The sequence below is a fragment of the Poecilia latipinna genome, unplaced genomic scaffold (genome assembly GCF_001443285.1).
Source record: "Poecilia latipinna isolate Pla-1442-1.1 unplaced genomic scaffold, P_latipinna-1.0 Scaffold402, whole genome shotgun sequence".
Lineage (NCBI taxonomy): Eukaryota > Metazoa > Chordata > Actinopteri > Cyprinodontiformes > Poeciliidae > Poecilia > Poecilia latipinna.
The window spans coordinates 586,220-602,691 of record NW_015113018.1 but is presented as its reverse complement, the minus strand read 5'-3'; the positions used below and the strand labels follow the sequence as shown (position 1 = coordinate 602,691).

The 16,472-nt window shown below is 37.0% G+C and overlaps 1 protein-coding gene across 3 annotated transcripts in view; it reads right to left on the bottom strand.

Moving 5' to 3' along the window:
* Positions 1–16,472, bottom strand: part of ush2a (Usher syndrome 2A (autosomal recessive, mild)) — a 211,267-nt gene that overhangs the window by 91,423 nt on the left and 103,372 nt on the right. For all 3 annotated transcript variants that reach the window (XM_015037369.1, XM_015037367.1, XM_015037370.1), the window contains exons 47-53: positions 15,523–15,678; positions 13,897–14,044; positions 11,781–11,923; positions 3,003–3,694; positions 2,511–2,680; positions 2,261–2,427; positions 2,064–2,152 (exon numbers count right to left, since the gene is read on the bottom strand). In XM_015037369.1, the coding sequence (XP_014892855.1) occupies positions 2,064–2,152; positions 2,261–2,427; positions 2,511–2,680; positions 3,003–3,694; positions 11,781–11,923; positions 13,897–14,044; positions 15,523–15,678 (1,565 nt within the window). The remainder of the gene's footprint in view (positions 1–2,063; positions 2,153–2,260; positions 2,428–2,510; positions 2,681–3,002; positions 3,695–11,780; positions 11,924–13,896; positions 14,045–15,522; positions 15,679–16,472) is intronic.

Sequence of the window (16,472 nt, the reverse complement as noted above, 5' to 3'; positions counted from 1 at the left end):
AAAACAAAAAAAAACACCCACACACAAAGAGCGAAAAACCCGCGAGCGGGGGGGGGGGGGGGGGGTCATTTTGAGTTAGGTAGCTCATTTCCCAAAGTGCGTGTTGAGTGTGCTCTGTGGTGGAAGTCATTTACAGATTGAATAGCTTGATGTAATCTGGTGATGGTGAAGACACCAGAGACCCTGACATAGAGTACTGGGGCTGAGGCCAGTCCAGTATATATGTGTGTGTGTGTGTGTGTGTGTGTGTGTGTGTGTGTGTGTGTGTGTGTGTGTGTGTGTGTGTGTGTGTATGTGTATGTGTGTGTGTGGCTATTTGCAAAAATGCAAGGCAGGAAAGAACCGACAATGGTTGCACTGAGAAAGCAGCTTTTGGGGAAATGTGTGTTCGTACATTTACGCTTTTATTTAGTGAACATTTATAAATTGTAATATCAATTTGTGAAATTGTTGCCATTTATAAACCAAAGCCAAATGTAGTGGTTATAAAACTATTTCGATCAAGCAAAAAACATTCCTAGAAAATTATGTCAAACACAAACTACAACTTATTGCCTTAAACTAGGGCTGTAAAAACAGAAAAAATGTAACTCTGTTTTTGAAAAGTGTTTATAGACCTTTATCTAATTTAATAAGAAGTGAAAATAAGAATGTAAACTACCTATCATGAGTGGTTTGACAGGTGACAAGCTGCTTCGTGTATTTTACTTTGAAAGGATGCGCTTGATTATTAGAGTGGTTTATTAGCCTGGACTAGGCTGTTTAAGGTTCGTAATCTGTTCATATTAGCTCTGCTTTCATAATGTAGCTCTACAATAATGTCTATTATCATTACATTATAGGACTTTGGACTGCTTCAGCACAAAAACCTGAAGAAAAGTGAAAATATTCAAATGGTACTTTTTGTTATCAATTTTAGCAAACAAAATATGTTTAATACTTTCAAAAATTTAAGATATGCAGCTCATTTGGTTAGTTAAAACAATGTAAACACATGAAACTAAATGGATGCATTTAATACTTTTTACTTATCTTTGATGAGGATTTTGTTTAAATACCAGAAGCCTGTACATTTTTCCACCATGTATAACTTTGTCAGATAGTTCTAATTACACTTTAAGTTTTTCTAAATCACTGTATAAGTCTCTAATCTATCATCTGTGATGGTTTCAATGGACCTTTCCTTTATACCCTCAAAGTCTGTTTTTTTTAGGGGAGAAGAATAAACCATGTATATATTATTTGTTAGGAAGATATTCAAAATCCTCCAACGTGTTGTCAAGGTCAGTTGATAACCAGGAAGCGGCTTCCTGTCTGCCCAATTAGCAACAACCAGGAAGGAACGCTTTTCTTCTTAGACCTGTGACCCTTAAAGCTGAGCTGCTGCAGCAATGACAGGGGCGGTTCTGAAATGATGACAGGCATTAGCATTTTTCTGCAGTTAGCATTAGTGTAGGGCTGTGAGTGCAAGTGTGTGTGCATCTTTGTGTGTGTGTGTGTGTGTGTGTGTGTGTGTGTGTGTGTGTGTGTGTGTGTGTGTGTGTGTGTGTGTGTATGCATGTGATATTGTTTCAGTAGCTTTCAAAGAAAGGCCTTCATGAGAGATTAGCCACTGGTGAAAATCCACTCCAGTCACTCCTTCAAAATGGCCGACAGGAAGGAAGCTGCTACAGACAGGGTCACAGCCCCTCCCATTTCTGAAGGGGACCTTGAGTTGAACGCTCCTCTCTCTCATTAAATCCGAAAAGGGAAAGACAGAAGAATCTGTGTGACATTGCTTTGTCTTTTTTACTCAGTCAATCCAACAGTGACTGAGGAGATTCTCAATGAAGCTCTACTTTATCATTTCTTTGGTTTAAGTAAATATAAACACGGTAAAAGTCGCCAGACTACTCAGGGATTTAAATCTGCGAAATTCCTTGTGAGGTAAAACTGTCCTGTATCAGTGACTTTCTTACTGAAATAAAACTACAATCTAATGAATAAGTATGTTCATAAATACCCAGGTAAGTGGGCATGTCGGCATTTAAAAAGAAGAAGAAAGAAAGTAAGAAAATCCTCACTTGAAGTGACTCTGATCCAAGAACTTTTACTCCTGGGGGACTCAGTCCAGCTGGACGAGAAGGTCTGGTTTTGACACTGACCCAAGGCCCTGCATGTATACAGATATGCAGCTTAAGAACAGTGTTTCAAACATAAAGGAGGTGTAAATATGAAACATCTCAGACTGAAAACAATAACAAAGTTATTACAGTCTTACCTGCAGCCTTTCCAGCCTGATTGTGGAGCACAAGTCGATACTGGTAGGCCGTCCAAGGACTAAGAGCTGATGAGGAGTCGAGGAATGAAAGAGGGGGAGAAACTGGCAGAAGGCGGCCTACTGTGGAGGCTTGCTTGGTTCCGGCAACTCTGCGCTCAATCTCCCAGCTACAGCAAACAAAATTCAGAATCTCACGAAATAATAAATGAAATCTGAAAGACGGACTGAAGTCTAGGTGACAGTTTCTTACCGTTCTAGTGGTCCATTGCTTCTTTCTGGGGCACCCCAGGACAAGAGAACAGATGTTGGTGTGTCAGAGTAAAGGTGAGGTGCAGGAACTCCTTCAGATGGAGCTGGGAGGGTCTGGAAGTACTGAGACGCCCCGGACACCGAGCAACCAGCGCTGGTGCATGCTTTTACCTGGACGATGGAAAATGGCTCTGTAACGTCACAGTGTTAAACTTTTTACATAACACTTTATCAGAAATTAGTTAACAATTATCCTCAACTGTCGTTCTAGTTTCCTCTACTATTGGGAAAAAAGAAAAATATGTATGTGTAACATAGTTTATCAAGTTCGTCCAATTGTACATGATTATTCTACCACTATGAAAACATTTTAATATGTGTTACTGGAAAAATCCGCATGAAAAAGGAAGAAAAAAAATGTTTATTACATCTACAGCTATGTTTTGACTTTTATAAAGCACAGTGCTCTCTTCTATAGTAACCCATTTAGTACCTGGAGGCTGAACATTTGGTAGGGATGCAGATTGAGGAAAGTGTAACTGGTGGTATTTCCAGGAACTGTGACAGACAGAGGAGTAGATCTTGATGCGTCGGCTACAAAACTGGAGAAGATGAATGGGTCTTGTGTGATGAAATTATCAGGATTGAAGCTGCTCAAAGTGGAATTTGGGGCTGAAAGTGAGAGGTTTGTTTCTACACTGCTGGTTTTGGGCTCAGTCGGTTTGAATAGGACAATATTGTAGTCGTGACTTTCAGTGATCTCACCAGATGAGTCCATTTGATTATTTTCATCAGTACCAGGCCTTGAGGTGGAGAAAATGATGCTGTGTGTATTTTTTTTAGTTGTGCTGAACTTGTTATCATAACCTGCAGAAGACGTAGAGTTGAGGCTTGAGCCTTTAGGTCTGCTAGGATCTGACCATGTCAGGAAGTTGAAATCTGAATGTTGACGTGTTCCATCAAAGTTGGGCAAGACACTTGGCTTAGAGGACAAATTTGAGGTGTAGGTCGATCTGGTGCTGGGGACTGAATCAGGGTCATGATCTGAAGAAGTGATGGAACCTGAGTAAAGATAAAGTGTATAATTTGTTATGACGCCATTTGTTTGTGCAGGAGGATCCCAGGTAATTAATGCACTCCGCGACTGAAGTCCCATAACGGCCGGTGAATCTACGGGGCCTGGACCTGTAGAAAAAAATAAACAAGGACAACATAAAATATTATTTTAAAAAGCAAGAGAGAAAAGTGAAAAGCAAGATTATTTCAAAAGAGTTATAATATAAGACAGCAACATAACAAAAAACACCAAAAGGTAATTTTGAAATCAATGTTCAAGGAATTACTATGCAAATTCACATTTTTTCACTTTCTGTCACTAAGTCAATAAACAAGTGGGATTTAAAGTTTTGTGGTAGTTACAATTTGAGGCTAGGCTGACTAAACTACAGGAAATATTGTTGATCCACAATCAAGACATCCACACAAAAAAACCCCCCACCCCCCCCCCCCCCAATAAATTACTCAGGTTTTAGTGGCTTTCTTTCTTTCTTTCTTTCTTTCTTTTTTTTATTTATTTATTTATTTTTTACAAAATTAAGTTTTGCCAGCATGGAATTGAACATTTCTAAAAGCAGCAAACCTGAGGTGCTGCTGCTTTCGTTTCCACCGTTAGCATAATTTGTCATTCTTGTAAGCAAGCAGGAAAAATATAGTACCTATCTTTAGGTCAGCTGACCAGCAGTATCCAGAAGCAGCTTCATAGAACTAGAGAAAACTCTGGTCACTCAGTTTCTCTGGTTCTGTATTTCAACTGTAGGGCAAGAAATGTAAAAACCTTCGCTGCACCTTGACACCAGTAACCGTCCTACGCTGCTTATGCCAGTTTCAGTGAGTGAGACTGTGGTTTAAACTCTTCTAAGTTAAAAAGAAAATAATCCTTTTAGAAAGAGGCAGAGAAGCACATCAGAAACTCATGGACAAAAAGTCACATGACCATCACATGACTGTGCCAGGGTAAAAATGAACACGAGACCAGGAAAGGAAATTTCACTTCATGGAAGCCTGTTTGAAGGTAATCCCACATCCTCCTCCTCCCTGGCATTTACATCCCACTGTACTGCTCTATAATGGACATACACAGCGACACACACTATTCCTAACTCACACATTAACTCACATGCCCACACCCACAGAGATGCAGTATAGCAGTAATGGTGCTGTGTGAAGGGCAAGCAGATCAAGGTGACTGAGCGGACTGAGGGAGCGTGCTGCGCCGCTAAGTGCTACCGCTAACCGCTAACGGCTTTCCCAGATGGTGATATGTGTGTGTGTGTGTGCATGTGTTTGTGAGGGATAGGCAGAAAGGAATTGAGTGAAATGAGATTAGCAATTGTATGAGAGCATAAATTCATTTGAGATTAGGCATACATGCATGACACAGACATGTCTATGTGCATGCCTGCATCTCTGCAACTAGACAGTAAACAGTGTGCACTTTTGCTACATTATCAATTGATTCATGGGGCTGAGTACCAACAGACTAAGGTGCTAACTAATGCCTTGAGATTTGAAGCTCCAAACACGGCAAAATATTAAGAACACATTAAGTTCCTGTTTTCATTCCACTTAAAAAAAAAACATGTGTAACTTGTATTTTGAATGCAGAAAATGATAATGTGTAACGTCAAGGCAATAATGTCGACACAAGGATGCTTTAAACACTCACAAGAACCAACAGTAACAACAACCAGACCACATGAAACATACAAGGAACAAGACAACACATACACATAATTTTAACAGGAAGATTAAGAAGCTTAAAATTAAAATATGTTTAATTTAGTTATTTACTGAGGTTAGATTGCATTGGTAAAATGATCATTTTGGTAGAACTGTTTTTGCTTACAAATCATATTTCAGTAAGATTTCAGCAGCTTTAACATAACCACATCACATGCAATGTTTAAGATAAAACTTTTTTTTATTTCAAGCTTTCGTTCTTATACAATCATCCTTTGTCCTCCTCTTACTACTTCTCCCATTTTATCCCGTTCTCTGTCTCCCATTTGTACTTTGTATCGGGTCTCTCTTTCTCCCTCTCTCTGGTCTCCAACTACATAAACAATGCAGGAAGCTGACCTTTTAGGTTAACAGGTTTTTATGCTAGCTCTACTCAGCACTCACACTGATTCAATTACCACCAAAGGTCCACTGAACCCAACGAATAACCAAGTAGCCCATCTCCCTTTCTCTGCATGTCCATGCCAGAGTGCTTCCCTGCATGCTTGCATATTGTTGTGGATGGCCGAGTTCCTGCCTGTATGTTGAATGTTTAATCAGACAATGTATTTATTTAGGACAGTTTTTGTAGTGTGGTCCAATTAAGATTCCTTACAGACATGCAAAAAAAACTGAGGAGACTAACGGAAAATGCTAAGCGATTTTAAAACATCATTGATTTAAGTCACCTTGATCCAGTTCCCCTCAGCCACTCAGAATAGCCCCTGTTGTTGCCCCTATCCACTATCCCCTCCCTCTCTCCTGCCTCCTCACCGTCTCCTTTCTCTCCAAGTGTTGAGTGTTATTTAGGCTTTACTGACGCGTGTAAAATTCTGCAATTTGAAGGGCTGTTAAGTTTTTCAATTGAAATGTTCATTTAAGATGCACTTGATGCTTTTTTTATTTTTTGAAGGGGAGAAGCTGGGAGAGGTGGAGTGGAAGGTGGAGGCGAATGCTTTACTGGTTTCTGGAAAGAAGGAAGCAAGTTTTGGATTGCATTACCTCCGTCTAATTTTTGGGACTTGCTATGCTCTCATTCTCACCTCCTTTGTTTTTTTTATCCATCATCCTGAAATGTCCAAATGTCCCATACATTCTTACTCTTTTTGAATCTCTCTAGTCTCTTTGCCTTCTTGTCTCCTTTCTCTACTCCTTTCCCTTCATTCCTACATCTGCACCGCCCTCCTTTACTCCTCCTCTCTCCAGTAAAAAAAACAAAACACAGTAGCAGAAGGCTAAAACAGGATTGCTGGGCCGCCAAGCCTTAAATCACATTTATAAGGATTTGGTTAGCATAGTAATAACACAATCAACTGACAAGGGCTTGGAGAGGGGGAGGAGGTGAGGGAGAATATGTGTGTGTATGTGTGTATTTGTAAGTGTATCTCCTCGTTCATTCTTGTGCATACTTACATGTGTGTATTTAACAGTCTGCATATGTTTAGGTGTGTATATCTATGCGTGTCCATGTGAGAGAAAAGAAGAAGGGTATTATTTTTAGCTCCGCACAGGGTCACAAGCATGTGTGTGTGTGTGCGTGTGTGTGTGTGTGTGTGTGTGTGTGTGAGGGGGTGACTGGGCTTTTGAAGGTGATTCAAGGCTCCTAGGAGTCATAATGAGAACAAATGCTGAGCTTTACTGTTATCAAGATACTTACAACAAGGTGTCAAAACGTGACAAGTAATACGGGAGGAATTTACATTGCATTTCATATCTTTACTTTGCTGCAGATTATTTAAAGTCACCGCGGCTTTAGGATTCTCTGAAGAGGCGGTCAGAAAGAGGATGAGGTATGACCAAGGTCATAAGCTGGCATATCCCGACTATATGAGACTCACATGAGCCTTTAAGTAACTACCACTGCCTTAATAGTTAAAAATGTCAATCCATCAACTCCCTTAATGTCCTTCACAGGCATTAATGATTTAGGATGATCTAATTAATTCTATATATGTAACCTTTTGACCTAAACAAAGCGTAGAAAGAAAAAAGCAAGGTGTAGCCTTTAGAACTAAAACAAGGAAGTGGTTCGTTTTTTCTAAATGATCTACATCATTACCTGATCTTTGTGAATGCAAAGATGCTTAGTCAGAAAAACTATATACCCCAAAAAACCACCCATCTTGCCAATCATTTTAAGTGACCCACTAGCACCCATTTCTAAAATATGTGTAATATGTTTTAGAAATTTATTGATCTAGAATTTCAAATTCTAAGCTATCTTCTAAAAAAGTGTCAGTCTGTTCTTTCATCTGATTATTTGCTCCTAATTGATCTTTATGTTGCAAAGTTCTTTGTTACAGTTTACAGTTCTATCATAAAGAGATAAGTTTCACATTAAACAGCATGGCCTCTATGTACACTCAATGCGCCAGACTCCACTTCTGAAGAAAAAACACGTTGAGGGTTGTTTAAAATTTGCTGCATGTCATAAAAAGGCTTTTCTACCAAGTATAATTTTACATTGATGTTAGAATAAGCAATATATTTTTCTTTCAGTTCTTATTTTCTCAGTTATTTATTATTTACATTCTAAAGCTACACTTGTTCTACTTAAACTATATGGTTTATAGTGGTAATAATAGTGTTATTACCTCCCATTACCTACTAACATTTATTAAATAATGTTAATTGGTGTTAAATTTAGACGCCATTTATCTACTACATTTAAAAACAAAACCTTACTGAATTTAGTCTATTTTAAACACCATTTTTGTATTTATTCAGTTAAGAGGTAAATCAGTTCAATTGATCTGATTTCTCATTATTGTGGGTCCCATTAGAATCTTAAATAAATAGAATAGGTGTTCAAATTATTGAAAGTACCTTTTGAAAATACCAATCTAAGCAAATACTAAACATACTTTTCACTGTTGGATTAACATTTTTTTTCAGTCTGTGGATAATTATTGTTTATAATGGGTTTCACCATATGAATTGAATTAATGAACTTTTCAATAATATGTACATATTCATTTAATTGTAATTAAATATCTATAAATAAGCCTCAAATAATAACAACAAAGTGTTATATGGCATAGGTGAGGCTAAAAAAGAGATGTTAAGGTTTTAAAGGTAATTTCCTGTTGTTGGAAACAACAGGAAATTACCCCTGAGATGGAGACTAATATAGCTTAAGGTTCTTAAGGAAATGTAGATAGAATGTGAAATAAGGATAAAGGTTTTTAGAAAGACTCAGAAGAGGGAGATTAAAAAAGAGGAGAACGCAAGTAGACAATATACTCAATCATGCTTTTTTTCACCTGTGCTCAGTCTCAGATGAAGGTAAAGCATCTGACTACTTTAAAAAAAGTTGTGAAATCCAGGTCAACCAACAAATAAAATGGTCACTATCGTCTGCTTAAACCTACAGTTCATAAAAACAGAGAGAAATGTGCTTTATGTTTTAAGCCTAAGCAAAAGAGATGAGCGCAAACAACTCAACGGCAAAAACAGCCTGCAATGAGCTGCAACAACCAGGTTTTTGCTCATCAACCTTAGTCTACTTACATGGAACTATCCCTTTAAGGACCAGATAAATAAAATCACCTACCACACTTTGATATAGGAAAAAAAATGACATAATGTAGTCACAAAAAAAAGTCAAAGAAAAAAAAATAAAAAGTGATACACTTTTCCTGGTGAGCTTTTCTTGATGTTGCTTAATTGATCTCTGCTCATTTGTGATATTTAAAGTGTGTTAAACAGAAAAGAGACATACATGATGCCATCCTCATAAATAAAGTACTTGTTTCTGAAGCAACTTTCTTCAAAGAATCCCAGCAAATATTAGGAGTGGTGTGTGTTTTTCAATTCAAATATTTAGGATAAAAAATATTTTATGTTTTTTTTTATCTATATAATATAGACATAACTTGTTACTAATTACATTCACACTTCTTTAAATAGGTAAAATGTAGGGTTATGATTTTTAAATACATTATTCCTCAGGGAATAACTGACTAAAACACGAGGAAAAAAGACAGGGGAATGTTTTATTAATGCAGGAAGTAATTAATTAAATAACATGAATTCTTTGTGTTCTGCCGTTACCTCTAACCTCGTCTCTGTAGAGTCTTTCACCTGCACTGCTCCTCTATCTCACCACGCTGCGGTTTAGTTTGGGTGATGAGGGATTATTCTTTCATGTTTTTAATGTTATTTAATGTTCTTACACACACATACACTCACATTTTCACTTTCTAAGACAGCTTTGCTAGGATCATTTTGTTCAAGTGGTGCTTTATTCTTACTCTTTATTCATATTCTTCATAGCACTCTGAAATACGCACCTCTCTTCCAGTGCGTGCACAGGCGCACATTTACACACACAGACACACACTCTTAGATCACTTAGCTGGTGTGAACATGGGAGTAGACAGAGGAAAGGGAGCTGTCCAACACGGCTAGAGTTTATGTTCACAGGAGCCGTCTGTCTGTTCTGCAGCGACAGGAATTCATAGGGACCAAATTACATTAAAAAGATGGATATAAAACTTTAATGGAATGATAAAAAGGAAGGAAGGAGCACGGGTCTCTCTCTCTCCCTCTGTTCTGTCATTAGTCCACTCTTTTCTTCTTTTCCTCTTTCTTCTTCTGTTCCTCATATTACCCCTTTTCATCTAGATTTTTAGCTCTTTTTTACCCTATTTTTTATCCTACATGTCTTTTACTTTTGTAAAAAGAAACAAAACTTTCTTGTGAAACAGGGGAAAAAGTAAGAAAAGGTAGAGAAAATAAAAGATACAGTAGGATTGCTCAAACAGATTTTTCAGCCAGTATGACATAAAATTGTAGATATTTCTCAGATCATATAAAGACAGTGTGCAAATTAAATGTGTTAAAATTTTAAACCTTTTTAAACAAAAAGTCATTATGTTACACAATTACTTTTATTACCTACCTGTTTCGAGACTAAAAAGAACTTTGCTATATAAAAAATAAATATATTAGGGTAATTTGCTAAGGATCATACAATATCAAACAGCTATTCTGATTGGAAAACAACTTACCAGTTGATAAATTTTGCAAAATACTTTTAGTATCAGTCTGTATAAGAAGAATCACACCATACAGAACCTGTTTTTACTTGTTTACCTTCTTCTCAGTCATCCTGATCCGGCAACTTTTAAATTATTTTACATGACAAAGTCTGGCTACAACAAAGGCATTTTTTCTTGAGGCGTTTTAAAATGTTGCACTTTTTCTTTATCCAAATAACCAGAGCTTTCATAAATCTTAATGTAATATATTGTTAACATTCTGTGAGGACTGCTGAGAAACTGATACATTTAGTATGGTAGTCCTGTACTTCCAGGACAAAGTTCATTATAATAAGGAGATATTGTAACTTTGTGCCAATTAACAATTAATCTGAGCAGCGTCACTGTTCCTTTAATGGTTATATTCTTGTGCCTGTATATGGGAGATTTGGCATTGCACAAGGCCACCAGACATTCCTGTCTAAGTCTGACAAGCAGTGTGGCTGATATTATGACCCTGGCTCAAGTAGTGGCATATTTAAGTATCTGACAGGTACTCCATATGCTTCAGAGTTAGTGTGAATATAAATGTGTTTGTGGGTCTGTTGATATGCATGCATATCTGTGTGTTTGCTGGAGGGAAATTAATTCTGCACAACAAAATGACAAAAGCACAGAACTGTAATTTAATGCATCCTAAATGCTTACAATTGTGTGTGTGAGTGGGAATGCGTATGCAATGCAATGTAAGAAGATGCACTAGTGCTCACGTAAATGTGTAGCTACATGCAAAAACATGCAAGTGCTTTGTATGCATTTTTGAGTGTGGCTAAGCACTTATAAATGTATGCAAAACTCAGCTGCTTAATGATAATGCATGTGATAATATCATGGTGCTAATTAATTTATAACTTTGCACTGAGGAGGCTGTTCCAGTGGCTAATATGATTCTATTACAGCAATTAGCCCACAATGACACTGGCTAGGTCACTCACACACAGAGACACACCTTACTGTATGCAAATCTAACCCTGTCAGTGTGTTTCACCCAATCCAGCCTTTGCCCATGTTTCTAAAACCTCCTTCCCTTTTATGTTTTCTTCCTGCAGTCACAACCTCAGATTAACTTAAGGGAAGCTAGACACAACTTTGGACTGTTTTATTATTAGTAAACTGGCCACATGCTCTAATTTGTCAGACTTGGTGTTTATTCTATCAACCATTTGCTGAGTCCACTTCTAAGCTTGTCAGGACCGATGTTAGCGCATTAAACATTGAACAAAAGCTATTTCTAGCAACCACTGTCTTAAGATGACCCACATAAGAACACCAATACAGTGTGTTTGTCCCCAACACATACACAATTATGCTTCCCATCATACAAACAAACTTTCGTTTTCTTATTTTTATAACACTTGTTTTTGCAAAGCTCATTGTACTTCAGCTGGATCTGTAACTGCAAAATAATTGCACAACATTTTACCCCTATACATTTGTGCATCAGTACTTACGGTCTTCTGCTGTGCGTAGCGTTGCCCACGGCCCCGCCGTCTGCCCATGAATATGTGAAACCACCACTCTGAACAGGTAGTTTGTGAAAGGTGACAAACACTCTACATAATAGGAGTGAGTGTCTGTTGCATTTTCCAAAAGCCTAAAAACGGACAGACACAAACAACACATTTACTAATATGCAGTTTAGATCTACTTAAAGTGAAATGATGTTAAACAAGTTCGATTTTTAACATTTTCTGATTTTAGCAAGCAAAACAACATAAACAATGATATTATTCCTTAATTTTCATTTTAACACTAGCATGATACGGCCAATAAAATGTAATGCTCTGACTGGGCTGCATTAGTGGTCTGATGAAGCACATTTGTTAAACTCAAGCCAACAGGTTAATAGTTAAGAGCTTGCCTTATTGGATACAAAATTACAAAACAGACTTTAGAATAGTGTGACTTATGCTTCACTTCTTAAAATCTTATTGGTGATATTGAGCTCAAGGTTAGGTCTAGGATTCTTATTTGTCCAGCATAATTTAGTTTAATACCGTCTAAATTGTTTATGTTTTGTGCAAAATTTAAAATGTTATGATTTAAATAACCACTTCACACAGAGCAGCACAAGAGACTGCATATCTGATCCCGCATAGTACAGTCACACAAAAGAATGTATGACAAAGTAAAAGAAAACTGTCATAAATGAGACACCGTTGACCATTTACCATCAGATGGATGAAAGGAATGAATGAATGAATGAATAAATCAGGTAACAATGAGATTTCCATAGCAGAAGAGGAGGAGGAGGGCATGACTGTCTGATATATAATACATGTAGCTAGTCATTTATTTATTACCACAGAATGAGAGCCTCCTCTTCTTGGATTAAATTGCAATTTGTTGTCAGGAAGCATGTAATGAATACATATCAGATTCACACCTTCTCTCTCTTTATTCTGTCCCAATTTCTCGACCTCACTCTTCCCCTTGCAATTTCCTTCTTTTTTTGTCTCTTAGTTCTCCTTGTTGTTCTAACAGTCTGTTATATTGATGTGTCATACTCTGCTTTGGTGCATAACGTACCTCTTTTTGTGTCCATGCATATGTATATACTTAAATTTTAGAAAGAATTATGTGACCTGCATTTGAAAGAGTCTTGTGTGATGCCTGTAACTTAGAGTGGGAAACCAAGTTCAACAGAAAATACTCAGTTACTGGAATATTGATAGTTATTTACACTTACCAGCTATTTTGGACAAATTGCTCGTTGACTCTATGAACTAATTAGCCAATCACATTGCAGTAATTTGAATCATTTAGGCAGCTAGATGTGATGAAGATGACTTGAGTTCAAACAAAGAATCATAATGGGAACAAAATGGGATTTAGGTGACCGGAAATGTGATATCGGCTAATTCAGTGGAATTGCGCATTTTATCGAGGATTCCATTTTGTTTATTAAATGCCGTGATAAATTGCGGCATTTAATAAATCATATATTAATCCATCATGAAACAAAGATCAACTTATCTCAAATTAGGTTCTTGAACAAACTCGTTCTACTCTAACACCCTGCAGAGCCAACAGATTTGTAGTTATAGAGCAATTTGGGGATGGGATATGGTGGAATAGAAGTGATATCATGAAATTGCAATTGACACATCGGCAACAACTGTGTGATGCTATCTGACCAACATGAACCAAACTCTCATGAGGCATTTTTCCTGCAATTTGTTCAATAAATTTTATGAAAAACTAATGCTGTTTTGAAGGCAAGAGGCGATAAAATCCAATAGAAGCAATCTAGCCCCATTAAAGTGGCCAGTGAAAACATATACCAAATTCTCTACTTACTGTGTTTAAGTCACACATTTTTTTTTAAACAATTGTGTTTAAGAATGTATCACTAAGTTTTAGCTTATACTGTTCATCTCTTGTAAAATATTGACACAAATTCACCTAAAAGCACCACATGGCAAAGGGGGCATGAACATACCTAGTGCTTAGTTAATTTTAGCTAGCTATTAATATTAATAAATTAATAATTTCCTTCCTAAGTTTAAAGTATGTGTCCATATTTGTTTACTCAGTCATCGGTTTCAGAATTTCAGGTTCTGTTACCTTATAATTGAGCTCTGTGGAGAGGCTCTCATGTGCAAGCTGTACAGGAGTGGGCCGGGCGCGTTGGAGTTGACAGGTGCAGACCACGATACGTTTAGGCTGGTGTTGGTTGCACTGACTAAAGTCACAGGTGACAATCCATCTGGGGCTAAAAAAAAACAGTTTTTGGAAGATGAAATAGGATTTTTGTGTACCAACACAACAACAACATCAACAACAAAAAAGTAAGAATGAGAAAAGATCAGTAATTAAGACAACCAGAGTTTGATCACTGCTGACTGTGTGATATGAGGGCTCTCTGATGCAGAAAGTGACCCTCCAATCAAATATAACTCTTCTGCTGCAACAGGACTGATTGCTGAAGACGTCTTACTGCGAAAGTCCAATTGCAAAGACGGATCACTCATGAACACAAAAAATGTGGAAAAACACAACTAGCTGCAGCTGACCAGCATTAATGATACTTTTAATGCAAATTAAACTGCAAAAAGGCAGAGAAAAAACACGGGCCACCAATTACAAAAGCATTATTTAAAATCTACTTAAGAGATAAAAAAAAAACAGAAAAAAGAGTTGACTTTACCTTTAGATATACAACATTTTTACTTATTTTCTCCTTTTAAGAAATTGGACTTCAGATTTAATTTGTACCTCAAATGATGCTGAACTTGTAGATAAAGAATTACTGCCGCTTTGCAAGCGTAATGCCTTTAAATGTACTGTATCTTTGTTCAGGTTTTAACATGTTTTACAGCAAAAGAAGTATTTGATATTTCTAATGTGTTCCATTTGGTACTCTGTCTTTTCAAGAGAGATCCACATGCAGATGAATGTTCATTCCTTAAATGTCCTCCTTTAATTCATTAAGAGATGTGTTTCTTGCCTTCTCACTCACATACACACACAAATCTGCACACAACACAAAAATTCCACACACACGCACGCACGCACAGAGTTGAGCCTGTGTCTTCCTCATGCTGTGTTAGCAGGTACAATATCAGAGGTGTCACTAATCGTTTTAAACTATGCACTTTTATGTTCACTTCTTTCTCTCTGCTCTCCTCCTACTCTGCTCTTCTGTCTCTTGCTCGGCTATCTTCTCTCTGTTCTTTCGTGAAACAAGGACGCATCAAGACAGTTTGCCTTAAAGAAGTCTAAAGAGATGCCAGAGGCACAGAGGTAAAAAGAGAGATGGAAAGAGAGGAAACGTCTTGTATTTAAAATTTATACTTTCTTATGCCTTTGTTTTGAACTTGAACAGCAGAACTTTCCTAAGCCTGTCTTTTGTTGTTTCCTGACTAAAACATAGGAGGAGAAAAGGGTGAATTCAGTGCTTTTAGCAGGACAGCTAACTTCATATTTACAGATTAGTGTGCTTTTCTTAGATTACACTTCTGAATAAACATTCATCTTTTGTGCAATCTGTGTCGTCCTGCATGCATTTTCTAACAGTTTTCTATAGCATCTCTTTATGCTTTTTAGCATTTGATATGATACAAATTCAAAACAATCAGAGTGAATTTATTAATAGAATCGAACAACAGACATAAGATCTCTTCAAAGATTTGCATTAAATTTCCATTCACTCTGTTTGGTAATGTGCTGAGGTTCCCAGAGAGCGCGTACCTGCTGGGGGTGTAGTGACAATGAGTGGCAGGCTTTCAACACACCCCTGTGTGTTACATCCTCTGATCCAGAAACTGTAGTTTGTGTAAGGCTGTAGGTCAGACACAGACAACCAAATGCCCGCTGCTGATCCTCCATCTAACACACCATGACCATCTAACGGATGACAAACACAGAAACAGAGACCTCTTTATACAATGAAAAGAAAAACAGCAATATTGTGCATTTTGATATTTTAAATACATGTGGGTTTTTTTTTCTCTAAACGGATAACCATAACATAAAACATCACACAATTTAATGACAAATTGGGAGAATAACAAAATCACTGAGACTCATTTTACTAAATTAAAAGTAAAAGAAAACTGTGAATCTGGACACACATACTTAGTGATTCAGGTCTATGTAAACCAGTGGAGGAAGTTTACTTCAAAGAAACAGCAGGGTTTGCTCAACTAAAACAAGGCAGTGTTCTTCTCCTCTGCACACTTTTATCCTTTTTCCATTCACTAATGTTGCTTCTTCACTGATCAATACACTGTCTGTGTGTCAAATGTAAAACTTATTTACGACTTGACTGTATGTTCTTTGAAATCTTTCAACTTATTCTGCCAGAGTCCAGCTTTTTTGTTTATCTACATGAATTTTTTTATCTCCAACACTTCATATTTTAAATGCAATCATCGCTTCTTTTCTCATATCATGCAAATATTTGTAGTGATATAGTGATTGAAATCCGTCTTTGTTGCTTTTACCAGCTGCGGTTTTGCTTTTGATCTGGTATTTTGTATTTTTATCTTTTTATTATCTTTTATGTTCTTTGATAATCATTATTCTTTTTATTATCTTTTTATTATCTTTTCTTTATAATTTGATCTTTCTTTGTTTGATAAAACTTATTCTGCTCAGATTATTGTGCTCATACGGATCACGTGAACAGGGCGTGCTTG